Here is a 25,866-nt window from a genome sequence, read left to right on the forward strand (position 1 = left end):
GGCGGCGGGCGGCGGCAGAGCAGCCGTCCGCGGGCCATGTCTTCCCCGGCCGTAGCGAGGAGCTCCCCGGGAGGGAGCCAGGAGGTGGACTCGCGGCCGCAGAGGCAGGGCCGGTTTTGGGAAGTGGGCGGCGGCGGCGGCGGCGGCGACCGGCTGGAGCGCGCCGCCGCGGAGTCGGAGCGCTGGGAGCTGCTGCTCCGCCGGGGCGAGCTGCTGGCGCTGGGCGGCCACCTGAAGGGCGCGCTGGAGGCGTACGCGGCGGCGCTGCGCCGCGGGGCCCCGGTCAGGCCCGAGTGCCTCGGCACCCTGGTTGACTGCCTGGTGTTCAACTACCGGCTCCGTCACGGCTTGGGCTGGAGCGCGAGCCCGGCGGGGGACGCCCACCGCGGCGTTAGCGCCGGCGGGCTGCTTAGCTGCCTGGGCTGCAGGGGCTTCCTCAGCGAGCCGGTGACTGTGCCCTGTGGCCACAGCTACTGCCGCCGCTGCCTGCGGAGGGAGCTCCGCGCGCGCTGCCGCCTCTGCCGGGACCGGCTGCCGCCCGCCGCGGCTGCCGATGCCCCGGGGACCTCCCCGCGGCCGCCTCCGGCCGCCGCCGCCACCGCCATCGCCTCCTCCGGCTTCAAGACCAGCGTCGTTCTCAACCACCTGGCCGAAAAGTGGTTCCCGGGCCAGCGGGAGCGAGCCCGGGCGGCCGGCAGGCTCGGGGAGCTGCTGCACCAGGGGCGCTACCGGGAGGCCCTGGCCGCCGCCTGCGAGGAGCTGCGAGCAGGTGAGCGCGCGGGCCCCGCGACCGCACCCTTCCTTCCCGACGCGCGGGGCGGCCCCAAGCTCGTCTGCGCCCCAGGCCGGCTGCCGCCCAGGGCTTGCGTCTTGGGGTCCCGGGTTGTGTTTTGGGGGGTGTGTGTGGGAAGGGGCGGCGCCCCGAGGTGCTTCGGTCACAATGGGGATCGCCCTCGAGCCGACTGTGACGCGGCGCGGGGTTTCCTACGCCTCGGCCTGGCGCTGTGGCGGGCGCGCCCCGAGTGGAGCGGCGCGGAGCGGGTGGCCGGGCGAGGCCGCGCGAGCGCGGGATGGGGAGGGAGTTGGGCGAGCCTGAGCTTCGGCTCGCTTCCTGCCGCGCTCTTTCCGGTAATTGGCCGCCCGGGCCGGGTCTGCCGCGGGGAGATTCCTTGCCGGGGCGGGGAAGTGGATCCCCAGCCGAGGCTGGGCGTGCAACGTATATACCTTGGTCTCCCGCAAAAGTCACCGGGGCAATTGGAAGCCGCGGGAGGCAGAATTGCATAAGCCGGGGTGGGTGGGGGTGGTGGAGGGCGTTGTGTAACGGGTGACGTCGGGTGGGCGTGGCGGGAGCTGGGCGCCCGCACCCCGCACCCGGAGGCCGGGTCGGAGCTGCCCAGGGTTGTCCCGGTCTTGAATGAGAACGCCCGGAGACTTGCTGCCTCTTGATGGTTTCCACCTGTCTGTTTCACAGCGTGCTTATTTCAGAAACGCGTGTGCTTCCTTTCGAATGCACGTAGCTCACGGTGAAGATAATAGAGGTAGTCTCTGATGGAGTTCATGGCCACGCTTGTGTTTGCCTTTCCACACTCTTGATCAAGCTCTGGCGGCGAAGGGCCTCTGAAGATCTTTGGTCTGTTCTTTCGCCGCCAAGAAGCAGTTTCAGCCTGCTAACCTAGGCTAGCCACTTTTCTTAAGGTGGTTTGGGGCTGTGAAAGAGACCTTGGCGGAGTTAGCTGTGTAAAGTGAAGCGTTGTAAAATCGGTGATGTTCTACAATGGATATTCCCTCCACCCCCACCCTTGGGACGTTATCAGGGGCAATATCTAGAGACGTTTTTGGTGGCCACCCCTTGTTCGAGTGGAGTGGTGCTGGTACAAATAGTGGGCAGAGGCCACGGAGGCTCTTCAGTATCTAGTGATGCGCGGGACAGTTTCTCACACAATGATCAAGGCCTGAAGTGTCAGTTTTGTCCCTGTTAACCCTTATTTGAAATAAGCATATTTCAAGATGGAATGGAATAATACTTGGAGAATTAATCACCAAGAAAGTGGAATTAATCACCAAGAAGATAAACTGATGTGAGGTTTGAGGTGCATTTATAAACTCTAACTGAAAGCATCTTCTTGGAAGCTTTTTTTTTTTTTAAAACCCTAAGCGCTCAGTCATTTTGAAGTAGTCACTATGTTAAGTCTTTTAATACCTTTAGAATTCAAACCGCAAACTTGGCATGCTTTCATATGCTTTCAGTATCTTTATGGGGAGTAGCAGTTATAGAAGTAGCATGATAGACCCAGAACAAAACAGAACTGTTTGGAAGACAGAATTCCTCAACAGCTCATTCTCTCTGGATGAATCGAGTTTGGATGGTCAACGAAGGACAGAGCATCTAGGACGCATTCCTCAAAATGAGGAAGCAGAAGCTGGGGCAGGGATTCGACTGGCCCACAGTCTCACATCCAGCTGATGTGTGGAGGCAACACTGTATCCTGGATTTCTCCTAAATGTCGGGTCAGGATTCATCCTACCTTATGGCTCATCCAATGAAAATGTGTAGCATCAATTCCCAAGGAAGTTTTTTGCCACTAGTGTGAAATAAAGGAGAAACTTAGTGACAGCCCTATTCATTATTAACTCCCACTGATTTAAATGGTTTGACCTCTTAAATTAGGCTTTTTGAAAAAATTCAGGTCCTAATCCACAGAAGAACAGGGGGTATTTACTAATTAAGATCTAGCTTAGCGTTCTATGACCAATAATCTTTTTAATTAAAGAAGATTTGGGGCCTGGGATTGAGGATATTATTTTTAACAGGAAAAGACTGAAATATCTACTCTTTCTCCTTTTTTTTTTTTTTCAATTTGCATAGACTACATGTGGGAATTTTGTCCATTCAGCTGCTTCATTCTACTTTTGCAGGACTAGAACCCAAGACTCCTTTGACCTCATCCATTTTCTCCTCATTTTTAGGTCGTTGAAAAATCTGTAATTCCATACTCCGAAATGTGTCTGATTGGTACTAATGAAGATAACTTTTTTCATCCTTTGAATCTTTAGTACAAAGTAGGAAGAAAAAAATCTTAGAGCTAACAAATTATAGTTGATGGAGTGCAGATATTATGTGTTTAACAGTTTATAAGGGTAAATAAAAAGGTTTAGTAGAGTTATAAATCTACTTGTGCAGTTAAGGTTTAACTTTCTGAGAGCTGGTTAGCTAGAAAGGCATTTGAAATGTGTTTGTATAATTGGACAGCTGTACCCCAGATACCTTCATTATTGCTAACAGTGGGAAAAGACTATAATTTCTTCGTATAATTCTTACAATGAAACAAGTAAATACTATTAACTAGAAAAAATAATCAGTCTACAGTTAGCCCACACACATCCAAATTTAAGCCCTTTCAACAAGAAAGGAAAGCTAGAAAACCTTTGCCAAAATCAGAATGTTCCCATTGAGATTACATAAGTTTCTGTTGAATTGAAATATATTTAGATAACATTTAATCCATTGATCTTTTGGTATTAACTTTAGGATGTTTCATAACTTTGTCTATTTGGTATTCAGGAATATTATGTAAAGATCTTTTCTGCTTTGGTTCTTTATACTTAAGACTCTTGAAATCATCCCACTCAGCTATGCTCTTTGTTTTATTTTTAATGAATTTTTATACTGACTTGTCCCTCTCTCCACAAAGAAGACCAACAGAACAGTATAATTTATAATTTGAAATGGTTAGAAAGTAAATAAAAGTCACAGGGAAGAGAACATTTTATTTAAAACACTTGGAGAAAAAAGTTTTATTTTTAATATTCAAAAAAAATATTTGGCTATGCTAGATCTTCTTTGCAGCGTTCAGAATCTTCTGTGTTTGTTGAGGCATGTGGGTTCATTTTTGTTTTGTTTTTAGTTGTGGCATTTGGAATCTGTAGATGCAGCATGCAGGGATCTAGTTCCCTGACATGGGATCGAACCTGGGCCCCCTGCACTGGGAGTGCAGAGTCTTAGCCGTTAGACCACTGGGAAATTTCTGTTTTGATTATTAATTATGTATTCCTTGTCAGGTATTTCAAAATGTTTTATATCATTTCATTGTCACAATTCTATGGAGTACTATTATCCTCAGAGGGAAATTGAAGCGCCTGGGGTGCCTAGTACTGCCCAGTAGTTAGAGCTGTGTCTATTGGTGTCTAACGACCTGGGTTTGAATCCCAGTGCAGTCTCCACCTGCTCTAACCTCCCTGTGTCTAACCTCCCTGTTTTGCTTTCCCTTTCTGAAAAGTGAGCAGTGTCTACCTCATAGATAACAATCGTAACAACAGCCTAGGGCTGTTGTGAGAATTAAGAGAGTCAAAACGTGTGAAGTGCTCCGAATGGTGCCTGGCAGATAAATACCCAGTACATATTAATTAAAATATTCTTAAAATGTAAAATTTGTGCCCCAGCTAGAAGATGATTTAGCTAAAATTGAAATCTAAATCTTGTGATATCAAGTCCTTTTCTTTTATCTCTACCACACTAATATTACCAGTGCATGTGTGCGGGTGGGCTAAGTTGCTTCAGTCGTGTCCAACTCTTTATGACCCCATGGTGGGTATCCTGCCAAGTTCCTCTGTCATGGAATTCTCCAGGCAAAAATACTGGAGTGGGATGCTGTTCCCGTCTTCAGGGGATCTTCCCAACTCATGGATCCAACTCGGATCTCGTGTTTTGCCGGCGGATTCTTTACCATCTGATATACCCACCAGGGTATATTAACAGAGTGAGGGTTAAATCCTGATTCTGGCCTACATATGTTAATTAGTAGTAACATTTTAGCATACATCAATAAAATATAGATGCTGCAAGGCTTTCCTGATAAAAAGATTAGTCAAATTATGTGTATGTTAGGTGCTTAGTCATGTCCAACTCTTTGAGACCCCATCGACTGTAGCCCGCCAGGCTCCTCTGTCCGTGGGATTTTCCAGTCAAGGATACTGACATGGGTTGCCATTTCCTTCTGCAGGGGATTTTTCTAACCTAGGGATCGAACTGCATTTCAGGCAGATTCTTTACCATCTGAGCCACCAGGAAAAAAAGATTAGTCAAATTATAGGTAAATACTGAATACATTTAAAGAAAATGTAAAAGGTTTTTTAACATTTTATTAGTCAATGAGGTTAACATGAAGAGACTTGAATTTAATTTATCCCCTAAGAGTCGGACAAGATTGTGTGAAACTCAGGCTTCATTTCAAACTTATGTATCCCTTGGAGTGGGGCAGGGCAGCCCACTCCAGTATTCTTGCCTGGAGAATCCCATGGACAGAGAAGCCTAGCAGCCTGCATTCCATAGGGTCGCAAAGAGTTGTACGCAGCTGAAGTGACTTACCATGCAAACTTATGTATGCCATAACTTACTCTGCCAAATGCTTGAAACAGTAAACATTGACATTGATATGGTGGTTTATACTTCGCAACACATTTTCACTTCCATTAACTGAGGACTTCCCTGGTGGCTCAGACGATAAAGCATCTGTCTACAATGCGAGAGACCTGGGTTCGATCCCTGGGTCGGGAAGATCCGCTGGAGAATGAAATGGCAATCCACTCCAGTACTATTGCCTGGAAAATTCCATGGACAGAGGAGCCTGATAGGTTACAGTCCATGGGGTAGCAAAGAGTCGGACACGACTGAGCGACAAAGATCATGCGAGATAGGAGAGCATGTATTAGTGCCCCAAATTCATAGAATGTAGAAAAAGAGCTCCAAGAAAGTGACTTTTTAAAGGCAAGCAAGTACAAGTTACAACTGAAAGCAGAAACTGGGCATGTGGATATTGCTTCTAAGACTGATTGGTTTTAAAATGAGCATATAAATCTTAAGTGTTCTTGTTACTAACAAGTGTTTATTGAGTGTTTGCTCTATACTAGGCTTTGTTTTAGGTATTGGAAATACAGAGGTGAATAAAATCAAGTGCCTGTCCTCAAGAGAGTTTGTATTTTTTGTTTCTCTTAAAGTTGCAGCCAATTAGTATTTATTGAAAATAGTTAGAAAAGGGGCTTATTGCTTAACTGATTTGTAACAAACTGAATTGTATCCTGTATATCTCTGATTCATCTTTCCTGTAATTCAGAAGTCCACTTTTAGGATTTTTGCAGTGCCTCACGGTCACTATTATAACAGCATTTTCTCATTGTTATAGAAAATGAAAAAGGGGGTTATATAAATAACTCTTAAGTGGTCTGTTTAAAATAATTTCTGTGTTTTTACCTTTTATTCATCAGGCAAATGATGAAAGATTTACCAAAGCTCAGTTATCATCAATTTCTCATTATTTGTGTATTAAACTTTGGTTTACTCAGAATTGTTTTTGTATTTAGTGAAATATTTCTGGAGGCTTAGATGTATTCAAGTATAATTTTAAATGTATTTGTATAGTATTCTGCCTCTAATGGCTTCACTGATAGCTCAGTTGGTAAAGAATCTGCCTACAACGCAGGAGACCCAGGTTCGATTCCTGGGTTGGAGAAGGGATAGGCTACCCACTCCAGTACTCTTGGGCTTCCCTTGTGGTCCAGCTGGTAAAGAATCTGCCTGCAGTGTGGGAGACCTGGGTTCGATCCCTGGGTTGGGAAGATCCCCTGGAAAAGGGAAAGGCTACCCACTCCAGTATTCTGGCCTAGAGAATTTCATGGACTGTATAGTCCATGGGGGTCACAAAAAGTCAGACACGACTGAGCGACTTTTACTACTGCCTCTTGCATTATAAAGATATTTTTTGAAATTGTCATTATGTTTTACTATAGAAGGTGAATGATTTAAGAGAACTCTAAAATGCTAAGCAGAAGTTTCTGTTCAATTTTGTTTTCTTTTTCTTGTGGTATTAATAGAATAGGGTCATTCTTTTTTCTTTTTTTCTTCCCCTCCTTTTGTCCAACCTGCATTACTAATCCCTAAAGATATTTCCTCTGTCTATGGAATTCTCCAAGTAAGACTGCTAGAGTGGGTAGCCATTTCCTTCTCCAGAGGATGTCCCCAACACAGGTATCAAACCCAGGTCTCGGGCATTGCACACTGATTCTTTATCCTCTGAGCCATCAGGGAAGCCCAAAGATATTTCTTACCTGGCTAAGGATTATTTGAGTAAAAGATGTAGAAGATACTTTACCTTGTATTAAGAACTGATGTCATTTATTTATCAACTTGTTTTGAAATATTTTGTAATTTAACAGTAATTGTTATTTATTTATTGAGCGCTTATGTGCCAGGCCTTGTCTTAACTGTTAACATGCATCCCTTTAAAAAAAAAATGTTTATTTGGCTGTGGTGGGTCTTAGTTGCCACATATAGGATCTTTGATCTTTAGTTGTGGCAGACTGGATCTAATTCCCTGACCAGGAATCGAACCCATGCCTCCTTCATTGGAAGAGTGGAGTCTTAGCCACTCAACTACCAGGGACGTCCCCTCACAACAGTCTTAAGATGTAGGTATCTCGAGCATTTTATAGGTGAGGAGACAGAGGTTCAAAGAGTTAAATAAATGGTCAAAAGTGAATCAGAACCCAGATCTTCTGAATCTAGTGGTTATGATCTTAATTAGTATGCCAAACTACTATTTCTGGACTTTATTAATCGCTAATAACTTGTCAGCAGCTCTTAGTTTAACTGTGATAACCAAGTTCTATAGAAAAAATTTGGTATTTCAGTTAGCCATTGGAATTCTTAAACTAGCTGAACATATAAATATAAAAAGAAAAGAAAAGACACTCAAGAGGAATGATAAAAAGGAAATGAACAGGGAATTTTTACACTTACACATAAATAATTCAAATAGCCAATAAATAGTTTTAAGGTCAAACTCACTGAGAAAAGGCACACTAAAATAATGATGCTGTTTTTCATTTGTATTTTTAAATTATTTTAAATGAAACAAAGATGAATATTTTTTAATGATAAAAAGTTCACAAAGAAGATAGACATTGTAAACCATTAGACACCTCATAACAAAGAAACAGATACATCAGAAGAAATATAAGGGAAAACAAAAAATATATAATCATAATGAGACATACTAACTTTTCTCTAAGAATATTTTATGAAGTGCAGAAAAAATAAAGAATCAGAGCATCTTGAATGATATCATTAATAACTTGAATGTAATAGATTTATGTTTAATTAATGTATATTAATCTTATATCCTACACAGATATATTTAAAATTTTGTATCTCATATGTTGTTGTTAGTGTCCATAGGAGATTTAGAAAAAGTGGCAAAAAGATAAACATTACTAAATTTCAAAAAGTAGAATTCTTGGTGATTCAGTTATACATATACCCATATTATTTTTTTAATTTTCCATTACAAGATATTGACTATAGTTTCCTGTGCTATGCAGTAAACCTTTGTTGCTTGTTGCATATATATTTTTTAAAATTAGATATCTAGCATTCTATTCATAATAAGTTGAACAAATGGAATCAAAATGTCAAAAATTTTTTAATTAGGCAAAAATTCATTTTCTAAAATATGTTATACATATTATTTATATATATGTATACTAAAGCTTTTCTACTGTGCTTGAGAAAGAACATAAAAAAAAGGGGAGAGGTGGAGAAATTGGAAATTTTAAAGTAAATGAAATGGGAGCACTGAATATGAAATAGAAAAAGTGAAACAAACTAAATAAAAGTAAAAGCTCCTCATACAGTCCAGTTGTTTTAAACATGGCTGCTCGTTAGAAGAAGGCGATGGCACCCCACGCCAGTACTCTTGCCTGGAAAATCACATGGACCGAGGAGCCTGGTGGGCTGCAGTCCGGTCGCTAAGAGTTGGGCATGACTGAGCGACTTCACTTTCACTTTTCACTTTCATGCATTGGAGAAGGAAATGGCAACCCACTCCAGTGTTCTTGCTTGGAGAATCCCAGGGGCGGGGGAGCCTGGTGGGATGCCGTCTGTGGGGTTGCACAGAGTCAGATACGACTGAAGCGACTTGGCAGCAGCAGCAGCTCGTTAGAAACATATCTGGAGCTCTGGCAAAAAAGAAAAAGCAATATCTGGGCATTCCCCCCCCCCCAAAATGCCATGATAATTATGATATGTATGTGGATTTTAAAAAGTGATTACAGGTTTTCCTATTAAATGGTAGTTTTGGTGATACAGAATTCTATTTTTCTGTTGACCAGTCATGATACAGTGGTATTAAGTGGGTAATAGTTACATAATCACAGTAGTAAAAGATGTTTATCAGTTCTTACAATCAATAGCCAGACAAAAAATAAAAGATAATTACAATTGCAAGTCATAATGGAAACATGATTAGCCTAATAATATGAAATAAATACATACGGTTTGGGGGGTCAAGCAGAGTGATGTCGTAAGTGGAAGGGCACATGTTTTCCGTGTGTTTTCATCTGCTCAGCCAGTCTGTCTCTTGGTTGGTCCTTTTAATTCATTTACATTTAAGGTGATTATCAATATGTATGATCCTATTACTGTTTTTTTAATTTGAGGGGGTTTATTTTCTGTAGGTAGGTCTTTTCCTTCTCTTGTTTCCTGCCTAGAGAAGTTCCTTTAGCATTTGTTGTAAAGCTGGTTTGGTGGTGCTGAATTCTCTTTTGCTTGTCTGGAAAGCTTGTCCTTTCTCCATCAGCTCTGAAGGAGAGTCTTACTGGATAGAGTATTCTTGGTTGTTGGTTCTTCCTTTTCATAATATTTCATTTTAAGTATATCATGCCATTCCCTCCTGGATTATAGAGTTTCTGTTGAGAATCAGCTGATAGCCTGATGGGAGTTCCCTTGTATGTTATTTGTCGTTTTTCCCTTGTCACTTTCAGTATTTTATCTTTGTCTTTAATTTTTGTCTGTTTCATTTGCTATGTGTCTTGGTGTGTTCCTCCTTGGGTTTATCCTTCCTGGGACTCTCTGTGCTTCCTGGACTTGGTTGACTATTTGCTTTTCCATGTTAGGGAAGTTTTCAGCTATTATCTCTTAAAATATTTTCTCAGGTCTTTTCTTTTCTCCTTTTAGGACCCATATAATGCAAATGTTGGTCTGTTTAATGTTGTCCCAGAGATTCCTTAGGCTGTCTTCATTTCTTTTCCTTCTTTTTTCTATATCCTGTTCTGTGGCAGTGATTTCCACCATTCTGTCCTCTAGCTCATTTTTCCCCTCTTCTGCCTCAGTTATTCTGCTGTGAATTCCTTCTAGAGTACTACTCATCTGTTTGTTTCTTTTTTAGTTCTTCTAGGTCTTTGGTCCATTTTTTGCATCTCCTCAATCTTTGTTGCCATTTTTTTCCAAGATCCTGAATCATCTTCACTATCATTATTCTGAATTCTTTTTCTGGAAGGTTGCCTATCTCCTCTACGTTTTACTTGTTTTCCTGGGGTTTTATCTTTTCCCTTCATCTAGGACATAACTTTCTGCTTTTTCATGCTGGTTATCTGTTAGTCTCTCAGTCGTGTCTGACTCTTTGCTCCCCATAGATTGTAGCCTGCCAGGCCCCAGGCTCCTCTCTCCATGGAATTCACCAGGCAAGAATACTGGAGTGGTTGCCATTCCCTTCTCCAGGGGATCTTCCCAACCCAGGGATCAAACCCTGGTCTCCCTGCATTGCAGGCAGATTCTTTACCATCTGAGCCACCAGGGAAGTCCTTAACTTTCTGAAATGTGGTTTGTTTTACTCGCTGTGGGATTGTGGTTCTACTTGCTTATTCTGCCTGCCCTTTGATGGAGGAGGCTAAGAGGCTTGTGTAAGCTCCCTGGTGTTGGGGAAAACTGGGTCTTGCTCTCGTGGGGACGCCCTTGCTTACTGAAGCTTTAATCCAATTGTCTGCTGGTGAGTGGGTTTTCGTTCCCTCCCTGGTAGTTGTTTGGCCTGAGGCAGCCCAGCCCCCAGCTCTGTGGTCAGCTAATGGCTACCTTCAAGAGGGTTTACACCCGAGGGGGCCCTTCGCAGCCTGCTGCTTCCAGCGTCCCCGTCCCTGTGCGTGGCCCCTGCCGACCCACACCCCCCAGGAGAGCCTCACCCCCGCAGGTGGTTTCGGTTCAGTCTCCCATGGAGTGGCTGCTCTTTTCCTCTGGGTCTTGGTGTGCATGTGGTTTGGTTTGTGCCCTCCAAGACTGGAGTCTCTGTTTCCCCAGTGCTGTGGAAGTCTTGTAATCAGATCCCGCTGGCCTTCAAGGTCAGATTCCCTGGGGATTCCCGGTCCCTTTGTCGGGTCCCCAGGCTGGGAAGCCTGACGTGGGGTTCCAGACCTTCACAACAGTGGGAGCGCTTGTTTGGTATTACAGTTCTTCTGGTTCTCCAGTCTGTGGGTCACTCACCCAGCGGGTATGGGATTTGATTTTATCGTGATTGTGCCCCTCCCGCTGTCTTGCTGCAGCTGCTGCTTTGTCTTTGGATGTGGGGTATCTTTTTTGGTAGGTTCCAGCGTCCTCCTGTCGATGGTTGTTCAACAGCTAGTTGTGATTTTGGTGTTCTCACAGGAGGAGGTGAGCACACATCCTTCATTCCTATTTTCCTAGGAAACAAAAACACAGCTTCTGGGAGTGTAATATTTTTATAAGAGGAGGGTGAGCAGAATATATTGAAGACTTTGTATAATATATCTACATAGCTTTCTACACACTCAGCTTTCTAGAAAATGAGGAAATAAGCTGATATGTAAAAGCTTATAGGTAAGTGTTCACTGCAGTACTTTTTATAGTAGCAAAAATTAGAAGTAATAGGGAGTTTTACATAGATGGTATATTTAATGGAATACTTTGCAACCATTAAGTATCTTGTGGATATAATCACATTGATTAAAAAAAAGCAGATTATACACAGTATATATGGTATATTTCATAAAACTATACATTAAAAATGTTATCTACCCACACAGATAAAAAAGTACAGGTTATATGCCAACACTGGTTATTTCTTAGTTCATGAGAGCATGAATTGAGGAGCTTAAGATGACAAATTTTAATGAATTGCTTTGTGGTAGGAAAAGGATCTTTGGTTCTTAATTTTCTGTATTTTTCAAAGTTTATAGGTAAATATTTTATAACACTTGTTATTCAAAACAAATGTCTTGAAGATAAATGATATGTACATACCTCTTACTATCCATCACCTACTGGAAAACAGATTTCTTTGAGAAGTCTCCACTTTGGAGAATTCTCTTCCTGCAGCCCATGCGGTACCTTGGACCACTTAAAGCTAGTTTCCTCAGATGTGTAGCAGAATTTCATTTCAGTTGTTTTATTGACCTAAGTACTCACGATACCACCATGTCGAAGAGAAGAGGGAATGAGGGCAAGGATTGATGAGCCCAAGGGGACAGATTTTAATGAATTTTCCCTGCTTCAGCAGACATTTATCAAAGCAGGAATAGAGGATACAGAGACAGTAAATAATGGAGGGAGCTCAAAAACAGATTTTTTTAATAATTAAATATATGCCACGCACATACAGTGATGGAACACAATCGTAATAGCAAACACTTAAGTAGAGCTTATAATGTACCAAGCCCTGTCGTAAGTATGCCTTGTGAGCCCTGTTATTAGCAAAGGTGAACAGCAGGAACTCTGGACCCAGGTGGCTGGAGGGAGCATCTAGAATCCTTCACTTACGAGCTGTTTGGTCTTGGGCAAGATACTTAAACTCTCTGTACTCAGTTTCTGTATAAAAATGTGAACAATGTTAGACCCACATAGGATTGTTCTGAAGGCTGTAGATCATTTAGAACAGTCTATAGTTTTTGTTGTTACCAAATAACTGTATTAACTGAAAAAAAATTATCATCTCACGTATTTAAAATTGTTACCCTTTGCTCCTTTGTGTATATTTTTGCATTTAAAAAGTCTATTGAAAATTAGTTCAATTCTTCCCTTGGGGGTAGTTTTTTTTTTTTAACTTTTATTTTATCAGCCATAAAAAGGAACGAATTTGAGTCAGCTGTAGTGAGGTGGATGAACCTAGAGCCTGTTATACAGAGTGAAGTAAGTCAGAAAAACAGTACTGTATATTAACATGTATACATGGAATCTAGGAAAACGGTACCAATGAACCTGTTTGTGGGGCAGAAATAGAGACGCAGACATTGCGGATGGACTTGCGGACCCTGGGGGAAGGAGAGGGTGGGAAGAATTGAGAGAGTAGCGTTGACAAATGCACACGGCCACATGTAAAAGAGAGAATGTGCAGGAAGCAGCTGTACAGCCAGGAAGTTCAATTCACATGCCTTGTGATGATCTGGAGGGGTGGGATGGTGGGAGGAGGGAGGTCCAGGACGGAGGGAGTATACGCATACCTTTAGCTGATTTACTTCTTTGTACAGCAGAAACCAACACAACATTCTAAAGCAATTATCCCCTGAATAAAAATGTTTTTATTTTTATTGAAGTTAGGTTAACAGTGTGTTAGTTTCAGGTATATAGCAAAGTGATTCAATCATATATATACATGTATTATTCTTAAATTCTTTTCCATTTAGTTTATTACAGAATATTGAGCAGAGTTCTCTGTGCTATACAGTAGGTCCTTATTGCTTATCTGTTTCAAATGTGGTAGTGGTGGTGGTTTAGTTCTCAGTCGTGTCCAACCGTATGCAACCCCATGGACTGTAGCCCACCAGGCTCCTCTGTCCAGGGGATCTTCCTGACCCAGAAATTGAATTCAAGTCTCCTTCATTGGCAGGCAGATTCGATATCTGTTTTGTAATAAGTTCATTTGTATCATTTTTTTTAGATACCACATATAAGCAATATCATATGGTATTTTCTTGTCTTTTTCTGGCTTCACTTAGTATGATATGTCTCTAAGTCCATCCGTGTTGCTGCTGATGGCACTGTATCATTCTTTTTTATGGCTGAATAGTATTCCACTGTGTGTCTGTACCACATCTTTATCCATTCACCTGTCGATGGACATTTAGCTTGCTTTCGTGTCTTGCCTGTTGTAAATAGTGCTGAAGGGAACATTGGGGTACATGTATCTTTTCAAATTCTGGTTTTCTCTGGATACATGTTAAGGAATGAGATTGCTGAATCATATGGTAATTCTGTTTTTAGTATGGACGTGTTCTTCATAGTGGCTGTACCAGTGTACATTCCTACCAACAGTGTAGGAAGTTTCCCTTTTCTCCACACCTTCTCCAGCATTTATTGTTTCTGATGACGGCCATTCTGACTGATGTGAGGTGATATCCCATTGTTGTTTTGATCTGCATTTCTCTAATAATTAGCCATGTTGAGCATCTTTTCATGTGCCTCTTGGCCATCTGTATGTCTTTGTTGGGGAAATGTCTGTTGAGACCTTCTGCCCATTTTTTGATTGTGTTGTTTATTTTGACTGAGTTGCATGAGCTGTTTGTAGATTTTGAAGATTAATCCTTTGTCAGTTGTTCTGTTTGCAGATATTTTCTCCCATTCTGTGCATGCATGCACGCTCAGTCATGTCCAACTCTTTGAGACCTCATGGACTGTAGTCCACAAGACTCCTCTGTTCATCATATTTTCCAGGCAAGAATACTGGAGTGGGTTGCCATTTCCTGCTCCAGGGGATCTTTCTGACTCAGGGATTAACTCTGAGTCTTCTGCGTTGGCAGGTGGATTCTTTACCGCTGAAACACCGGGGAAGCCCCATTCGGTGGGTTGTCTTTTTGTTTTATGGCTTCCTTTACTGTGCAAAAGTTTTTGATTTGATTAGGTCCCATTTATTTTTGGTTTTATTTCCATTACTCTGGGAAGCGGATCTAAAAAGATATTGCTGAGATTTATGTCAGAGTATTTTCTCCCCATGTTTTCTTGAGAGAATTTTCTAATACCAGGCCTTACATTTAGGTCTTTTCTTTTTAAATTGGAGTATAATTCCTTTACAGTGTTATATTAGTTTCTGCTGTACAATAAAGTGAATCTCCCAACTCATCTCTCTCTCTCTTTTCTCCTCTATGTCCACATGTCCATGACCTATGATTCCATCTCTATTCCTGCCCTGGATATAGGTTCATCTGTTCCATTTTTCTAGATTCCACATATATGCGTTAATACATGATACTTGTTTTTCTCTTTCTGACTTCACTCTGTATGACAGACTCTAGGTCCATCAACACCTCTACAAGTGACCCAGTTCCATTCCTTTTCATGGCTGATTAATATTCCATTGTATATATGTACTGTGTCTTCTTTATCAATTCATCTGTCTTTGGGCATTTGCTGTGCTTCCATGTCCTGGCTGTTGTAAGTACTATTGCATTGAATGTTGGGGTACATGTGTCCTGTTGACTTACAGTTTTCCCAGGGTATATGCCCAGAAGTGGGATTGCTGGGTCATATGGTAATTCTAGTTTTAGTTTTTTAAAGAACCTCCATACAGTTCTCTACCATGGCTATATCAGTTTACATTCTCACCAACAGAGCAAGAGGGTTCCTTATTCTCCACACCCTCTCTAGCATTTATTGTTTGTAGATTTTTTTTTTTTTTTTACTTTACAGTATTGTAGTGGTTTTGCCATACATTGACATGAATCCGCCATGGGTGTACACATGCTCCCCATCCTGAACCCCCCTCCCTCCTCCCTCCCCATCCCATCCCTCTGGGTCATCCCAGTGCACCAGCCCCGAGTACCCTGTCTCATGCATCAAACCTGGACTGGCAATTCATTTCACATGTGATAATTTACATGTTTCAATGCCATTCTCCCATATCATCCCACCCTCACCCTCTCCCACAGAGTCCAAAAGTCTGTTCTATACATCTGTGTCTCTTTTGCTGTCTCGCATACAGGGTTATCATTACCATCTTTCTCAATTCCATGTATATGCGTTAGTATACTGTCTTGGTGTTTTTCTTTCTGGCTTACTTCACTCTGTATAATAGGCTCCAGTTTCATCCACCTCATTAGAAGTGATTCAGATGTATTCTTTTTAATGGCTGAGTAATACTCCATTGTGTATATGTACCACAGCTTTCTAATCCGTTCATCTGCTGATGGACATCTAGGTTGTTTCCATGTGATGAACGTTGGGGTACATGTGTCTCTTTCAATTCTGGTTTCCTCGGTGTGTATGCCCAGCTGTGGGATTGCTGGGTCGTATGGCAGTTCTATTTGCAGTTTTTTAAGGAATCTCCACACTGTTCTCCATAGTGGCTGTACTAGTTTGCATTCCCACCAACAGTGTAAGAGGGTTCCCTTTTCTCCACACCCTCTCCAGCATTTATTGCTTGTAGACTTTTGGATCGCAGCCATTCTGACTGGCATGAAATAGTACCTCATTGTGGTTTTGATTTGCATTTCTCTGATAATGAGTGATGTTGAGCATCTTTTCATGTGTTTGTTAGCCATCTGTATGTCTTCTTTGGAGAAATGTCATTTAGTTCTTTGGGCTACAGGAGTTGCTTGTATATTTTGAGATTAATTCTTTGTCCATTGCTTTGTTTGCTGTTATTTTCTCCCATTCTGAAGGCTGTCTTTTCACCTTGCTTATAGTTTCCTTTGTTGTGCATAAGCTTTTAATTAGGTCCCATTTATTTATTTTTGCTTTTATTTCCAATATTCTGGGAGGTGGGTCATAGAGGATCCTGCTGTGGTTTATGTTGGAGAGTGTTTTGCCTGTGTTTTCTTCTAGGAGTTTTATAGTTTCTGGTCTTACGTTTAGATCTTTAATCCATTTTGAGTTTATTTTTTTTGTATGGTGTTTTTTTGTAAAGTGTTCTAGTTTCATTCTTTTACAAGTGGTTGACCAGTTTTCCCAGCACCACTTGTTAAAGAGATTGTCTTTTCTCCATTGTATATTCTTGCCTCCTTTGTCAAAGATAAGGTGTCCATAGGTGTGTGGATTTATCTCTGGGCTTTCTATTTTGTTCCATTGATCTATATTTCTGTCTTTGTGCCTGTACCATACTGTCTTGATGACTGTGGCTTTGTAGTAGAGCCTGAAGTCAGGCAGGTTGATTCCTCCAGTTCCATTCTTCTTTCTTAAGATTGCTTTGGCTATTTGAGGTTTTTTGTATTTCCATACAAATTGTGAAATTATTTGTCCTAGCTCTGTGAAAAATACTGTTGGTAGCTTGATAGGGATTACATTGAATCTATAGATTGCTTTGGGTAGTATACTCATTTTCACTATATTGATTCTTCTGACCCATGAACACGGTATATTTCTCCATCTATTTGTGTCCTCTTTGATTTCTTTCACCAGTGTTTCATAGTTTTCTATATATAGGTCTTTTGTTTCTTTAGGTAGATATATTCCCAAGTATCTTTTTGTTTTGTTTTGTTTTAATGGTGAATGGAATTACTAGAGCTAATCAGTGTTTGTAGATTTTTTGATGATGGCCATTCTGACTGGTATGAACTGATGCTTTGTTGTAGTTTTGATTTGCATTTCTCTAATAATTGGTGATGTTGAGTGTCTTTTCATGTGCCTTTTGCCCATCTGTATATCTTTTCGGAAAGATGTCTGTTTAAGTCTTCCAGCCATTTTTGATTGGGCTGATGTTTTTGATATTGAGCTGCATGTTGTTCTTGTTTTTTAGTTCTTATTTTTTAGTCACTCACTCAACTTTTTGTGACCCCATGGACTGTAGCACACCAGGCTTCCCTGTCCTTCACTACCTCCCAGTGTTTGCTCAAACTCATGTACATTGAGTCAGTGAGGCCATTCAACCATCTCATCCTCTGTCACGGCCTTCTCCTCCTACCCTCAATCTTTCCCAGCATTAGGGTCTTTTCCAGTGAGTTGGCTGTTTGCATCGGGTGGCCAAAGTATTGGAGCTTCAGCATCAATCCTTCCAGTGAATATTGAGAGCTGGTTTTCCTTTAGGATTGACTGATTTGATCTTACAGTACAAGGGACTCTCAAGAGTCTTCTCCAACACCACAGTTTGAAAGCATCAATTCTTTGGCACTCAGACTTTTTTTATGGTCCAGGTCTTGTATTGGTACACAACTACCAAAAAACCATAGCTTTGACTCTGAAGCAAAATGATGTCTCTGCTTTTGATGTCTCTCCATTTTCCTTTCTCAGGATTGCTTTGGCTATTTGGAGTCTTTTGTGTTTTCATACAAATTGTAAATTTTTTTGTTCTAAATCTGTAAAGAATTCCTTTGGGAATTTGGTAGGGATTGCATTGAATCTGTAGATTGCTTTGGATGGTATAATCATTTTCACAGTATTAATTCTTCGAGTCCAGGAACATGGTATATTTCTCCATCTGTTTGTGTCATCTTTGATTTCTTTTGTAATCAGTGTTTTATAGTTTTCTGAGTACAGGCCTTTTGTCTCTATAGGTAGGTTTATTCCTGGGTATTTTATTCTTTCTGTTTCAATGGTAAGTGGGATTGTTTCCTTTAATTTCTCTTTCAGATCTTTTGTTATTAGTGTATAGGAATGCAGGAGATTTCTGTGCATTAATGTTGTATCCTGCAGCTTTACCAAATTCATTGATTAGCTCTAGTATTTTTTTAGTGGCATCTGTAGGGTTTTCTATGTATCGTATGATGGAATTTGCAGACAGTGACAGTTTTACTTGTTTTCCCGGTTTTACTCCCTTTATTTCTTTTTCTCTGATTGCCATGGCTAGGATTTCTAAAACTATGTTGAATAAAAATGGTGAAAGCAGACATTCTTGTCTTGTTCCTCTAGAGGAAATGCTTTTAGTTTTCACCATTGAGAATGATGTTTGCTGTGGTTTGTCGTACATGGCCTTCATTATGTTGATGTCTGTTCCCTCTGTGCCCACTTTCTGGAAAGTTTTTGTCATAAATGGATGTTGAATTTTGTCAGAAGTTTTTCCTGCATCTATTGAGATGATCATATTTTTTTTTATTCTTTAATTTGCTAATATGAAGTATCATACTGATGTGTATATTTTGAGGAATCTTTGCATTCATGGTATAAATCCCACTTGATCATGGTGTTTGATTAATGTGTTGTTGGATTCTCTTTGCTAGTATTTTGTTGAGGATTTTTGCATTTATGTTCATCAGTGATACTGGTCTGTAATTTTCTTTTTTTGTGATATCTTTGTCTGGTTTTGCTATCAGGGTGATTATGGCCTCATGGAATGAATTCCCTCTGCAGTTTTTTGGACGAGTTTGAGCAGGATGGGTGTTAGTTCCCTAAATAAATGATAGAATTGGTCTGTGAAACCGTCTGGTCCTGGACTTTGTTTGTTGGAAGATTTTTAATTACAGTTTCAATTTCGTTACCTGTGATTGGTCTGTTTATAGTTTCAAATTCTTCTTCATTCAGTTTTGGAAGGTTGTATCTTTTTAAGAATTTGTCCATTTCTTCCAGGTTGTCCCATTTTATTGGCATATAGATGGTTGTAGTAGTCTGTTATGATCATTGTATTTCTGTGGTGTCAGATGTTATTTCTCATTTTTCATTTAATTTTATTATTTGAGTCCTCTCCCTTTTTTTCTTTGAATCTGGCTAAAGCTAAAGGTTTATCAGTTTTATCTTCTCAAATAACTAGCATTTAGTTTTATTGATTGCTATTATTTTCCTCTTTTCAGTTTATTTCTGCTCTGATCTTTTTGATTTCTTTCCTACTGACTTTGGGTTTTCCTTGTCCTTCCTTCTCTGGTTGCATTAGATGTAAGGTTAGACTGTTTGAGATTTTTCTTGTTTCTTAAGGTGAGATTGTTAGAACTGGTTGAACTGTTTTTGCTGCCTCCCACAAGTTGTGGATCATCGTGGGTTTTTTTTTTTTTTTTTTGATTGTGCTGGGACTTCATTGCTGCACAGGCTTTTTCTCTAGTTGCAGCGAGTGGGGCCTGCTCTCTAGTTGCAGCGCACAGGCTTCTAACTGTGACTGCTTCTCTTGGTATGGAGCACAGGCTCTAGATGCACGGGCTTCAGTAGTTGTGGCTCCCGGGCTCGAGCACAGGCTCAATAGTTGCGGTGCACTGGCTTGGTTGCTGCGGGGCATGTGGGATCCCAGAGCAGGGATCCAACTCATGTCTCCTGCATTGGCAGGTGCATTCTTTACCACTGAGCCACCAGAAAAACCCCGTTGTGTTTTCCTTGTCATTTGTTTCTGTGTATTTCTTTTTTCTTTGATTTCTTTAGTGATCTCTCGGTTATTGGCAGCACACTATTTAGGCTCTGTGTTTGTGAGTTGTTTTTTTTTTTTTTTTACAGTTCTTTTGCAGTGTCAGATATAATTTCTCATTTTTTCCCTGTAATTGATTTCTAATCTCATAACATTGTGGTTGGAAAAGATGCTTGATGCTATTTCAGTTTTCTTAAATTTTCTTTGTCCTGATCTGTGACCCAAGATGTGATCTATCCTGGAGAATGTTCTGTGTGCACTTGGGAAGAATGTGTATTCTGCTGCTTTCGGGTGGAATGTCTTGTGCTGTGCTTAATTGCACAGTTGTGTCTGACTCTTTGCGACCCCATGGAGTTTAGCCCACCAGGCTTCTCTGTCCATGTGGATTCTCCAGGCAAGAAAACTGGAGTGGGTTGCCATGCCCTCCTTCAGGGCATCTTTCCAACCCAGGGATCGAACCCAGGTCTCCCACACTGCAGGTGGATTCTTTACTGTCTGAGCCACCAGGGAAGCCCCAGAATGTCCTGTAAATAGCAATTAAATCTATCTGGTCTGTTGTGTCATTTAAAGTTTGTGTTTCTATATTTATTTTCTGTCTGGATGATCTGTCCGTTGGTGTAAGTGGGGTGTTAAAGTCCCACATTATTGTGTTACTGTCGATTACCCCTTTTATGGCTGTTAGCACTTACCTTATATATTGAGGTGCTTCTATGTTGGATGCATAAGTATTTATAATTGTTGTATCTTCTTCTTGAATTGATCCCTTGATCATTCTGTAGTGTCCTTTCTTATCTCTTGTAACAGTCTTTATTTTAAAGTCTGTTTTATCTGATATGAGTATTGCTTTTGATTCCTATTTGCATGGCATATCTTTTTTCATCCCCTTACTTTCAGTCTGTATGTGTCCCTAGGTCTAAAGTGGGTCTCTTGTATACAACATATATATGGGTCTTGTGTTTGTATCTGTTCAGCTAGCCCTTGTCTTTTGGTTGGAGCATTTAATCTATTTACATTCAAGGTAATTATCAATATGTATGTTCATGGGTTTTTTCCTTCTCTTGTGTTTCCCACCTAGAGAAATTCCTTTAACATTCGTTGTACAGTTGGTTTGGTGGTGCTGAATTCTCTTAGCTTTTGCTTGTCTATGAATCTTTACATTTAGGTCTTTAATCCATTTTGAGTTTATTTTTATGTGTGGTGTTCTGATTTCATTTTTAACATGTAGCTGTCCAGTTTTCCAGCACTGTTTATTAAAGAGACGGTCTTTTCTCCACTGTATAATCTAGCCTCTTTTGTTGACCATAGGTGGAAAAAAACTCAGATTTTATAGCTGAGGAAACTGAGGTACGGAGGTAATTTGCCCCAGTTCACAGTGAGTGAGTGCGGGAGCAGAAGTTGCAGCCAGGCTGTCTGGCTTCCAGGCTCTGAATCCTTCTGGAATGCCAAGTGGCAGTAGATGCAAAGGAAAGCATCTTGGAGAAGAGGTTGGTGAGCTGAGTCTTACGGATCAGAAAAAGTTGTTCAGACAGAGGGGAGTTGCGTAGGGGTAGTCTCACAAGGAGGAAGCTCTGTGAAAAGGAAGGAGGCATGAGGTAGAAAAAGGCGTGCATGGGGCCGAGTAGCTAGGTCCTCTTGGGACTCACTGGGAGGCAGGGAAATAAGGCTGGAGAGATGGGCAGGACCCAGGCAGGGAGGAACTTGGATGTTGTGCTGAATAACTATATCTGTGGATGGTGAGGTATGTATAGATAAACCTGGAGGCAGGGTGTGCAGTTAGCAAGCTGTTACAATAGTCTTAGCTTAATTTTGGCTTTTGTTGTTTTGGCAGTTGGATTGGAAAAGACCAGGGATGGATTGGGGAAATACTAGAGGAGGTAAAACTGACTGTGATAAAGGTTAGATTTGGACAGCCAGTGTTACTAACAGTACAGCGCACATATCCTTTTGGGGGTGCTGGAGGTGTGGGAAGTGTACTGAGCCTGAGGAAAAGCACCCCTGGCTGTTGGAAATCTGATGCAGCTGGAGGTAGGGTGAAAAAAAGAAGAGGTAGGAATTAAATCCTGCCCAGTACACTCGGCCCTGACACACCTTTGTATTTCCCAGTCTGTGATGCGCCAGGCACTGCATACCTGCAGCCGTGGACTGAAGGGCGGGCCCTCCCTGGTGGCTTGTGCAGTGGGGTGATCAGTTCATCCCAGGGTCCGCGGGACCTCGCACGGAGCAGGTCATAAATATCTGTTGCCTCTTAAACACTTGAGTTAATGCCACAGCCTGGCTGATGGCATTTTTTTCGCAGTTGCCTTTCCCACAAGTGGACACACAGGGCCTCAATCATGCATTGGTTTTTTTTTTTTTGAATTAGGAAGGACTTGAAGGAAACAAGTGGGGTGGCCCTAATCTCTTTAATAATGTTCTGGGAGTTTGAACTCAACTGATGAGGCTCCCCCCTCCCCAGCAGTCAGTCAAAATCACTATTCCATTGGCATGTGAAATGCTCAGTAAGAACAGAACCTACAAGGATTTGGGGAGCAAGAGTTTTAAGATCTGACCCTCCTGTCGTCTCCTTCACGGGTCCACCATGCTTCTCATCCCAGTAGACACCAGCTTTCCAGGGAGCCTGGGTAGCTTGAGCTCCTTGTTTGCGTCCCTTGCAGGGGAGGAGCGTGGTGGACTGACCTGGCACTGTAAAGATGGAGGTCTCCCCAGCCCCTTCCCGCAGCGCTGCCCTGGGGAAGCTGCGTGAAGGGTAGCGCCGAGCGGTAAAGACCTTGATCAGAGCATACGGTACTCACGAGGTCCCTGTGGGCACTACCTCCGGGGTCGTGGTGGGGCGGGGGAGACGTGCTGTAAGAGGAAACACGTGAGAAGAAAAACAGTCCAGTAAGGGATCCGAGTGTGGAGGGGGCTGCTGGTTGTGACTGAAGCCCCTCCCTCTGGAGGTGCCAGAGCACAGGCGGGTCCCAGGGGTGCTCTTGGCAGGACCCCAGCTGTGCCCGACGTGGTCCCCATCCTCTCCAGCTCAGGGAGCTGGACGCTGCTGTGGTGACTGCTCCTTGGACCGGCTGCACCTGCTGTTCCCTGTTTCCTGGACTCTGGTTGTGCTTGTCCAGTCAGGACCACGTGATGCCATTTCACAAGAAAACAGGATTTCCTAATGTGACTGTAAGCTCCTCAGAGACAAGGAGAAAGTACCATCTTTGAAACCCTTCCAGCATCTATCTAGCTTGGTGCTGAGACTCCTCATTCTTGATTGATTAATCACATGGAGCTTTCAGTTTCTATGAGTTTTTGTTCAGATAATGATTTACAATTATGTTGCTTTAAGAAACAAAAGATGAAGTGTCCCAGACATGTCTTTTTCTGCTTAGGAAGTAAGGAATATTTTCATGAAATACTAATTTTATTCTTAAAGTTTTTTCATTGGTATAAATTTGAGGTAACAGTTTGAGTTCTCAAGTACCAGCAACTGCAAAAGGCCTGTCTGATTAATTGTTAAATCAAGAGTTATCTGTAAAAAAGCAATCATTTAAAAGCTAGAGTAAAGGAAGCTATTAAGGAGTTCTATTATAGTTTTTGTTTTGTTTGCCCAGGATGGTGGATGGTAAGGTCTTTATGCCCTTCCCACAACGAATGCTGTATTTTATAAGCATACATTTTGGAAGCCTTTAAAGATGAATAATAGCTTTAAAAAGAAGAGTCAAGTTAATGTCATCTGTAGATAACTGAAATTGATTTCTGGCTTAGACTTCACTTTCAGAATCCATGTGCCTGTAGTAATTTTTTTTAACCTTTTTTTTATTGGAATATAATTGCTTTACAGTGTTGTGTTTCTGCTATACACAGAGGTGAAGCAGCTATAAGAATACAAAATCCTTTCCTTCTTGGGCCTGCCTCCAGCCCTCAGGCCATTATAGGGCACTGAGCTGAGTTCCCTGCGCCGCTCCGCAGGTTCCCACACGCAGTTTCACGCGTGGCATTGTATATATGTCCATCCTGACCTCTCAGTTTGTCCCACTCCCACCCTCCCTTTGGCCGCCCATGTGTCCATTCTCTGCGTTGGAGTCTGTAGGAAATAGGCTCATCTGTACCATCTTCCTAGATTCCACGTGACCTGTAGGAATTGATTATAGTACCATCAATGAACCAGCTAAGCGTCTGAAGTTTTTAGTGCCTTTGGATGCTAGTTCGGTTTCTCAAGTAGAGACAGAGAGCATAGTGAAATTATCACCTAAAGCTTTTTACCCTCAAATATTTGAAATTAAATCATTCTGGGGCCATCCAATCCCGTTCTTATTAATGGCAGGAATTTAAAAAATTTCCCTCTTAAGAAACCTGACTCTTGTCAACCCATTTCCTCCAGAAACAGGACACCGTGTCCTCTCATAAGATCGTGCCTCGGTCAGTCTTTGTAACTATGGGAATTCCGGGTGCAGTAGTTAACACAGGTAGTCATTTATAAAGATTTCAAAATCAGATATAAAAAAAGATTTACCACAAAAAAGACAAATCTTCTAAACATCTAAGATACATCTTCTAAATCTTTGCCTATGTTAGGAAAACATTCAGTTTCTTAGGGGTGATCATATTATCAAAATATTTTCAGTTTTTTTTTTTAAAGTCAGTTTCCTCCACTAAAATAATCTAACCATAAGGATTTGCTATAACTTAGAGAAATGTCGGTATGCCAGTGGGTTGCACCTGTACTGTGCTTGGCTCACTGCCTTTGCATCAGTGGTTATTGGCTAGAATCGCTGAGTCAATGATGTTTCTGTGGATTATACAGTAATCTTTTAAAGATAATCAAACCTTCATAACATTGATTTCAGAGCCCAGCGACTTGACTCTGAAAATCTACAGAGCTGAATCCTATGCTGGTCTCCAAGAGTTTAAAGCAGCCATAGAAGATTTAAATGCAGTTCTCTTTCAGCTGCCAAATTGGCCTGAGGTAAAATTACTGTTTTACATTTGCATGCATTTAAGAATTTCAACTGTAGGGAATATGCATTTCAATTATGATTGTAAGTCACAACGAAATGGATTGGGCGATTTTTTAAAAATATATGGAATAGTTCTAGAAGTCTAAGGTCAATATTTTGAGTGGATGAATATCATCTGACAGTTTTTTAGACTATAAGAAACGTTTGTTTCCTAACTAGAGAACAACTTGACTTCGAGGCACAGGAAAAAAAAAAGAGTTTAATATACAGCATTTCCTCAAAGACATACACCTGGCCCTATTGTAGAGATGGACCCAAAGAAGTTGTCAGTGGAGGAGGTTTGTTAAAGGAGAGAGAAGAGGTTCTGTGGCTGAACAGTTGACTGAGGCATTGTGATCTGAACTGGGTGATGAGGCAGTCGTTCAATATGATAGATGGGGGCCTTGCCCATGCTCTTTTGAAAAAAGATTTGCAGCATGTATATATTATATAATCGGTTTACGAATTCTCCTTTTTACCAATACTATCAAGGCAAATCAGTCCATCTCCCATAAATGTTATTTAAGTTAAAAGTCATCTTTTAATGTGACTTTTTTCTGCATTCAAAGCTATGCCTTTGAGGACTATATATTAAGGATGCTCTAAAATTTATAAATTAATAAAGACAGTGATTCAGAATCTCATGATGACATGACCAGTTGGTACAAGTCAAATCAGTGTTAAGAATACGAGGGAAAATGATTTGTACAGACAGCTTTGGTGGCGGCAGTGGTTTAGTTGCTAAGTCATGTCTGACTCTTGCGAGACCCCATGGGTTGTAGCCCACCAGGCTCCTCTGTCCGTGGGATTCTCCAGGCAAGAATACTGGAGTGGGTTGCCATGCCCTCCTCCAGGGGATCTTC

General features: G+C 41.6%; 1 protein-coding gene across 1 annotated transcript in view; it reads left to right on the plus strand.

The window, feature by feature from the left end:
* The first annotated feature begins 6 nt into the window (after positions 1-6).
* LONRF1 (LON peptidase N-terminal domain and ring finger 1) overlaps positions 7-25,866 on the plus strand; it is a 47,402-nt gene continuing 21,542 nt past the window's right edge. The window contains exons 1-2 of the mRNA XM_040243185.1: positions 7-769; positions 24,854-24,972. Of these exons, the coding sequence (XP_040099119.1) occupies positions 37-769; positions 24,854-24,972 (852 nt within the window). The 5' untranslated portion in view covers positions 7-36. The remainder of the gene's footprint in view (positions 770-24,853; positions 24,973-25,866) is intronic.

This window comes from Oryx dammah, unplaced genomic scaffold (assembly GCF_014754425.2).
Source record: "Oryx dammah isolate SB20612 unplaced genomic scaffold, SCBI_Odam_1.1 HiC_scaffold_7, whole genome shotgun sequence".
Lineage (NCBI taxonomy): Eukaryota > Metazoa > Chordata > Mammalia > Artiodactyla > Bovidae > Oryx > Oryx dammah.